The 8270-nt window shown below is 57.4% G+C and overlaps 1 protein-coding gene across 1 annotated transcript; it reads left to right on the top strand.

The window, feature by feature from the left end:
• Positions 1-240: 240 nt before the first annotated feature.
• Positions 241-1105, top strand: BHLHE23 (basic helix-loop-helix family member e23). Its single transcript, XM_080683849.1, has one exon. It carries the CDS (start codon positions 256-258, stop codon positions 913-915), a length of 660 nt encoding a protein of 219 aa, XP_080539975.1. The 5' UTR covers positions 241-255; the 3' UTR covers positions 916-1105.
• The last annotated feature ends 7165 nt before the right edge of the window (positions 1106-8270 follow it).

Genomic DNA, 8270 nt, shown 5'->3' with positions numbered 1-8270 from the left:
CCCGCGGCACCTCCGCACCTCAAAGCAGGAGGAAGGCCATTGGACCCTAGAGCCGCCCTGGACCCGCCCAGCGCGCCGCAGCGAGGTGGGGAGGAGAGGAGGGGAGGGGCGGTAACAGAAGGCGGGGCCGAAGCGGGCCTGGGCGGCTCTGAGCGCGGAGGCTCCGGGACCCACAGACAGCCCGACGGGTGCGCGGAACCCGGAGCAGCAAGGCGTCGGCAGCAGCGGCCAGCCTCGGGCCCCGGCGGTGGGGCCATGGCCGAGCTCACGTCTCTGTCGGGGGACGCGTACCTGGCACTGAGCCGTGGCTACGCGGCGGCGGCTGGCCTCGCCCTCGGGGCAGCCCAGGGGCCCGAGGCGGGCCGTGGCTACGGCGCACGGGACCTGGGCGGCAACCTCCCCGCGGCGCCCGCGCCCTGCACCCGGGTTGCGGCGGCCGAGAGCAGCGACGAGCAGAGTGGCGACGAGGACGATGCCTTCGAGCAGCGGCGGCGGCGGCGGCACGGGCCGGGGGGTGCGGCGGGCGGGCGGAGGCGGCCCCGGGAGCAGCGCTCGCTGCGGCTCAGCATCAACGCGCGGGAGCGGCGGCGCATGCACGACCTGAACGACGCGCTGGACGGGCTGCGCGCCGTCATCCCCTACGCTCACGGCCCGTCGGTGCGCAAGCTCTCCAAGATCGCCACGCTGCTGCTCGCCAGGAACTACATCCTCATGCAGGCGCAGGCCCTGGACGAGATGCGGCGCCTCGTGGCCTGCCTCCACCAGGTCCCCGGCCTCGCCGCGCCCCTGATGCCCTGCGGCCAGGCTGCTGTGTACCCCTTCTCTGCGGGCGGCGCGCTGCCCTGCCCAGACAAGCGCGCCGCCTGCCCCGGGACGCCCTCGGCGCTTTGTGAACACTGTAATGAGAAGCTGTAAGGACACACCCCACACCCCTTCCGCGCGCGTCAGCCTTTTTCGCATTGTCCACGATGACTGTCCCCGCCCCACCGGACCCTGGCCTCACCGCCTGCCCCTGTGGCCGAACAGCTTGGGGCCACGGGAAACTCGGAGCCCGTCGGACAGGAGCTGAGCTCTGAGTGGGGCGCTGGAAGCCATGCCCGGAGTCTGAGGCGTCCATTGGGTACCTTGCCAACGTTCCCCCCCCCCTCACCCCCCACTCGCCAGGGGCCTGGGGACGCGGTGAAAGTGACTAGCACGGCTCACCGTCCTGTGAAAACCAGGTCTTCCCAGCAACTGAGCCCAGGGCTCGCGCAGCGCAGGGACAGAGCGCACCCTGCTTAGCGGGTGGGGGCCCTCTCTTGCCAAACTGCAGGGCTGCGCTCTGGGTGGTCCCGAAGACAAGCGGCGCTTGGCACCTCCTGCTTCTGCCGGCTCCACCACCCTGGGCCCCCGCAACCAGTGCGCCCCGCAACTGTCCTTTGCAAAGGAGCTGGACTTCGAACGCAAGAAGAGCCGGGTAGTGGCTTTTCGGCTTTCCCAAGTCTGAGTGTGCTTATCTTCTTGCCTAGCTAGAGGTGCTAACCTTTTGGGGATGAGTGGACGCCAAGGCCGCTGCCCTCAAGCCTGCAGAATTGTCCCTAAACAGTCCCTGGACTCCCCAGGGGCGGCCCTGCTGGAGTTGGATGGAGACTGTCCTGCGCCCTCTGCTTCCAGGCGGCTGCATGGAAGAGGAGGAGCCCATACCGCCTGCATTTGGCCGTAGGGTGTGAAGGGAGGGCCGGTCTGGTCCAGGTGACCCGCCAACCCCCTCAAGCTTTTGGGGGAGGAGGCCGGCCACGGGTGAGTACCTAATGGGGGCCACACCCTGACTGGTGCAAACGGTGAGGAGCATCTGTCTCTTACGTGGGTGTGCAGCTCGAATTCTGCTGCATGGGGTCCACGCGTGGCATACGCCCTGCCAGTGCCCTGTTGGTGCCCAAGGGACTCAGCTACAATATCTGGCTTTATTAACACCATTTTCTCTACTGTCCTTAATGCCGTGCTAATGGGGGAGGACTGCCGCCCTACAAAGCGGCCTGTCTGTAGCATTTCGCTTTAATTAATACATTTCAAAGGCCCTTTTATATTTGCAAAATGAAGTGTGGTTAAATCTTACTCATAAAGATGTATGCTTAATACCAGTGCCTGCTCATTTCCATTTTTTCATTGTCTTTGCCCCTAACAGGCTGGTTTATCAGCGCTGCACACTCACAGAGCTAAGTGTTGGGAACTATGTTCCAGATTCCCTCCAAGTAACTGAGGACAGGACGCTGCAAACTCAAGGGTATGCATGCTGGGGACGTTGCTAAGGGGCCCTGGTCAGCGCTGCAAGTTATTCATCATCTGACACAAAGTTGCTTCTTCTGGCCAAAACCACAGAAGTTAGTACATCCTTTGTATTCAGATAAAGTATTTGATTTCAACTTGTTTAAATGATTCAATTTTAATATCAAAGTAGTGTTCATTTGTGACAACTCATACTTTCAAAATCAGAGTCTAAAACGTCTCTGAGGTGTGGACCCTGATCTGTAAGCAACAAATAGGTGAAATAATCAGAAAAGGTGAAGGGAAAATGTCTCGGATGAAAAATAACAATTTTTAAGAGAACCATTGAACTAGCCATAAACCCTTTTAATAACTTCATTTAAGTAAAAGTTAAATTAAAACTTTTTCAATTGCAAAGCTGTTTATTTGCTGTCCCCACTGGCTGCATGCCTTTCACTGGGGTTGAACGGATGGTTTCTCAACAGTGTCACTAATCAAGCCAGCTGTTCCCTCGAAATAAGTGTCATTTGGCCTCTCCCAAGTTTGCCCCGCAAACTCCCCACCTAAGGCAACCCAGACACTGGGTACCTTTCTCAGCACAGAGGCCTGGCCTCCACCATCCGTGTGCCCCACATATGAGGCCCTCGGGAGCATCAGCTGGGGGCTCTGGCTGCCTGCTGGAGGGCTGTGCTCCTGCAGGGGTGGTGGCCATGCTGTGGGTCAGTTTGAAGGGACTCGCCAGCACCTGCCCGCCTGCCCCCACCACCCCCCGCAAGTCCCCACTTCTCCATCACGGCCCAAGGAGTGAAAGAGAGAGCTTCGTGTACAACCCTGGTTTGAAACAGCCTTTTCATGATGCTCATTCTTAGGTCTGTCTCAGATAAGGCAGGCGCGCCTGCTGCCATGAGGACGAGTCCCGGGACCGAGGGATTCACAGCGGCCCTTTAGCCAGAATGTCCTGGCGTGGAGAGTGCCTGCCGCGTGGGGCATTTTACATTTTCTAGTGGTGAGGTAAATAGAATGAATTAAGTAAAGTTAAAAAATTTTCTTCAACTATTCATTTTAATGATAATTTCTATTTATCCAAACATAGTAACATGTCAACATGTCATCAGCATTTTAAAATTATTAGGGAGATAATTACTCCTTTTTCTTATGAGTCTTCAAAATGTAGTGTGTCTTGCGCATTAGAACCAGCCCCATGGCAGGTGTCCAGTGGACACGTGTGGCTCGTGGCCACCGCAGCGGACATTGCAGCTCTGGCCTGAAAATGCAAATATATGAAGTGCCTGTGTTTCCTTTGCTTTAATAAAAATGAACTGATTCAGGGAATAAATTCTAGAGCTGGACAAACAGGAAAGGCCTGTGCTTGTTCCTCTTTAACCTTGGCCCGCTGAGTCCCCAGGGCCGGGGTAGCAAGAGGAGCCACGTCTGTTTTCTACCCACCAGCAGTGGCCATTTGGCCACTGGTTCCATCCAGCAGCACGCTGGCCAGCCACACCGAAGTCAGGGGCAGTGCAGGACAACTCTGGTGCTTCCGTTCTGGCGAGGGGCTGTCTTGAGCCAGCACGGCCTTCCTCCTCGGTTACCCCCTTGGCCACACGGACTGCTGCTTGGGCACCTCGCACACCGAGCTTCACTCAAGCCCAGGTATGAGCCGGGAAGCCAGGCTTGTGGTGCTTAGGGCAGGGGACTCCAGAGGGATCCCTTTCTAGGTCAGGAGAGGCTAGCAGCATGGCCAAGGTACCCCAACTTCATTCCCTGTTGGGCGTGCCTGCTGACCCCTGAGAACCCACAGCTTGCCAGGTGGAAACAGAGGACACAGATTCTAAACAAGGTGGTTAAGCTAAAGATGGACCCAGGACAGACACAGCCACCCTTTTTCCCTCTCTTTAGAACCCCCTGCAGACAGATTTCTCCCATACCCTGGGTGTGACGCCCTGTGGTCAGGGAGGCCCCTCAACCTGCTACTCTGCCTGCACAAAGCCAAACTGTTTGCTTGGTTTTTCACCGCCGGTGAGGCTTGGTTTTGGGGCTGCCCTAGATCCTTAGCACAGGGACCTGTGCTTTCCCCCCCGGTAGGAAATTCGCTCCCCTAAAACCACATCCACCTCAGGGGGCAGAACTCGGCCCAAACCTGGCTCTGCTCCCAGCATCATACCATCTAGCCAGCCTGCACGGTTCAAAGCAGCCACATGGCCTCCAGCGCTTCCCTTGCTGTTTCACCCGACTTGGGGTTCTCTCTGCACTTACACAGATGTCAGCAGCACCTCGGGGAGCTTGGCTTTGCTGTATGAGGAAGCTAATGAGCATCCCAGTCCAGATGCTTGCTTTGCCAAATATGTGTCTCCTTCCCTTGCAGCTGGGGACATGAAAGGGAGTGGCACCTGCTGCTGAAGGACAAGCCCTGTTTTCCTAAAAGGACGGGCAGGCGGAGTGCTCACAGCCTGGCCCCATCCCCGCCCCCGCCAACTGAGGGGAGGGCAGCTGGAAACCCAGCAGAGGCCCCTGAGCCTGGGTTAATCCAGCTGAGTGATTACAGCCATTTATCATGTGAATTCGCTTGTGATGAGTTTTTGGTCTTTAGTTGCTTGTTAGCATCCTATTTGAAGGGATGGGAATAGAGAGATGTACAATGTATTCGATTATTTCTGCAACAATTACCTCGGTGGACTCCTAACTCCTGTGTTATTTACCCTTTCCCAGGGGAAATCTGCTCCATAAAATTAGAAAGTAGCACACATTTGCAAACTTAACCCAAAGGGGCAAACTGCATGTTTCCATAGATGCAGAAAGGCTCAATGGATTAGAAAGTTAGCTTTGGTGGCAGGGTTTTGCCTGTTTAAAAAGTGGTCCATGCCGGTCCCAGTCTGGGTGCCGGGGCAGATGTCTTTACACCGTGCAAAGGCTGCACGGAAGCGCAGCTCTCTGAGTGGGAGGGCGGCCGACTGTCCTGCCAGGTGGCGAGCCGCGTAGCCTTGGAAGATCCCACGTGAAAGGGTCAGAATGAAATGAAGTTTGTTGTTCTGCTGCTGGTCAGCTTGTGGTCAGGATGCAGCGGCCTCCATCATTTCCAGGAGGCACGGTCCTCAGTGTGGGCCTGGCTGGTGTTCTCTGTTCCCCACGACTTTCAGGGCCTCCTGGGGTGCCCCCCACCCAGTGCTGGCCTCAGGTCAGGAGAAGGATCCTAGCAGGAGGGTTTCACAGAGCAGCTCGCCTCCTGCACCGGAACGCCGCGCCTGCACCGGGAATGCAGTGCCTTCCCCGCGGCCGAGCTTCACTTCCAGGCCCCGTGTAGTCTGAAGCAATGAGCCACAGTTGGTTGCGCTCCCAGGGGCCCTGATGCGGCCTGACCAGTGCCCAATCTTCCCTGTTCCATGTGGATGGCCCTAGCGGCCCTAACGAGACCATGGCACGTCTGGGAACTTGGCCACAAACCCTGAGACACAAGATGGAACCACACGCTCTCTGAGGGCGACTGACGTCATTTTGTCACCATCGTTGCTCTGCAGCCCGGCTGGCTCTCTGTACCGGGAGCTGGAAGTCCCCACCCTCCCAGCGCGTTCCTGCTGTCTGACCCCAGCGGCACCAAAGGTGCAGACCCCTGGGAATGACAGGTCTCGCCTCTCTTGCTCGGGACAGAGCCTTCCATTACGGCCCTGGCACTGGACATGCGTCCATGGTCCGTCCAGCCTATATGTGCCCAGGGGTTCCAACAGAGTCACAACCAACAGGAGCAGCAGTTGGGATGGCAGGGTCTACAGTGCAAGGAAATCCAGGCCCAGGGAGAGCTCTGTGCGGAGCATGCTGGTAAGGGGCCGCTTGGAGTGGGCTGAACATCAGTGGCGCTGGGGCCCAGGGACCGACCGCTGTGGGAGCAACCATCTGCTCAAGCTCGTTACTCACCAGCCCGCCAGGCAGGGCCAGCCCCCCGCACCCCTCTGCTGGTGAATTCCCTGAGGAGGGCGCCTTTATCCCAAACATCACAGACCGGTGGGGAGATGTGTCCTTTATATCTGGGAATCTCCATTTCCAAAGCAAATAAAAAGCCGTTTACCAACTGCCTGGACTCAGAAGAACTGCTTTCACCTCCCCTCAGAGCGCCCCTCCAGGCTGGGCCGCAGCCACGTTCAGAGTGAGCAGCTTCCAACTGTGCTTCTCCCAGCTCCTCCTGGCTCCTCAGCGCCTTGGTCCCAATGGGCCAGCACCCCGCCCTCCAGCACACACAGCCACCGCTCTGTCCTGCTCTCTGTCCCCCCAACACAGCTCTAGGAAGAAAGACCAGTCTGCAGTCCTCCCCTCTTTGGGTGGCCTTTCCGCCAGCAGACGTGGTGTCACTGTCCCCAGGTGCTGCTTGAGTCTAGCTCGTCTGTGAAGGAAGGCTGACCCAGGAGAGCCGCTGGCCAGCACTTCAGCCCAGCCAGGGTCAGGGGGACACTTGGCAAGAACAGGCTGGGGCCACTGCTCTCTCTGCCCCAAAGTGTCACCTGAACTCACGAGTGTGAGCACACGTGTGTGCATGTGTACACATGAGTGTGCTATGTGTATTGTGTACATGTATGGGTGTGTGCATAAGTAAGCACACAGGTGCATATATGTGCATTACCGTGTGGGAGCACATGTGTTTGCATGTGAGTACATGTGCTCATGCCTGTGTGCACCAGTGTGAGCGTGTGTGCATGTGAGCATGTGTGTATTTGTGTGCATGCATTTTCACGTGTGCATGTGTGTCACACTATATACACTTTGATCCCCTGAGCAGGTTCATCTAGATCCTTAACCACAGTGAGGACCAGAACAGCCTGGGTCTGCAGGAGCCCACAGCAGCCCTTTCTCCTCGCCCCACCGCTGTTCTAAGACATATCAGAGCCCCTCCCCCTGTCCTCATCCGGCCTTGTGTATCTGACTGTGCTTGATGAGATGACTTGCCTCCATTTAAAACCTGGACAGCCCTGGGCAAATGGCTGGCTTGGTCTCCAAGGATGAGGTGTCAAACCCTTACAGGAAACAGAAGGCGGGGTCAGCAGGATAAACATGGGCAGTGGGAACCTGCTCCCAGGTCCTGTCTCCCGGGGGTCCCTCCACCCCAGCCCAAGCCGAAACCCTGCCCATGACACGGGCGGCACCCTAGGGAGGGCTTCCTCTCAGTCTCAGGGATACCCTCCCAGCCAGAGCTACGAGAAGCCCGGACAGCAAATGTGGCCACAGTCGGGAGTGACACTGGAGAGAGGACAGAGCTGAACAGGAGGAGGAGGAGGGACTAATTTCTGAGCTGTGGTCACTTCCTGGCTCCCAATTTCTCGCCCCAAGATACCTGCCCAGCCCGGCTGGTGCAGCGCCGAACCCCGAGCCCATCTGGTTGTTGAGGGGCAGAGGGGAGGCCCTCCTCGCAGGGGACACGTCTCCAGGAGACACAGGAACTGGCGGAGGGGGAGGGCCAACAGCCACCACTGGTCATGCAGGACAGGGGTGCAGACGGGTCAGCGCCTCTAATGAGCACATTGTCCAGGAATTTTGTTCTCATTTTCTGCTTAATGAGGCTGGTTTGAAAGTAATTTTGAGGGGGGCGCACCTCCCCTAAACCTGTTCATTATCCTGCAGGCCTCTGGGCCACTGCAGGGGACAGCGTGGGTAATTAACACCCGTGGCTTGCTGAAGGATGAGGGGCATGGGAACTTTCAAGGACACTGGTTTATTAGCCGCCTGGTTAACTCCTGCAACTGCCACAGGAGTCATTTAAAAGGGAGAACAGCGAGAAACCAAGATGGCGGCATAGGTAAACACCTAAACTGCTGCCTCGCACAACAATTTCAAAACTACAACTAAAAGACAGAACGGACACCATCCAGAACCACAGGAAAGCAGGCTGAGTGAAAATTCTACAACTAGAAGGAAGGAGAAAAGCTCACAGAGAATTGGAGGTACGGCAAAGGGGCTTTGTGCGCGCAGAGAGGAAGGGCGGCTGAGAGCTTGGCTGACTTCCTCTGGCGGAAGGGGGAAGGAAGCCTCGGACCGTGAGCTGGGAA

The sequence above is a fragment of the Plecotus auritus genome, assembly GCF_963455305.1.
Source record: "Plecotus auritus genome assembly, chromosome: 8".
NCBI lineage: Eukaryota > Metazoa > Chordata > Mammalia > Chiroptera > Vespertilionidae > Plecotus > Plecotus auritus.
This window is presented reverse-complemented; position numbering and strand designations above follow the sequence as displayed.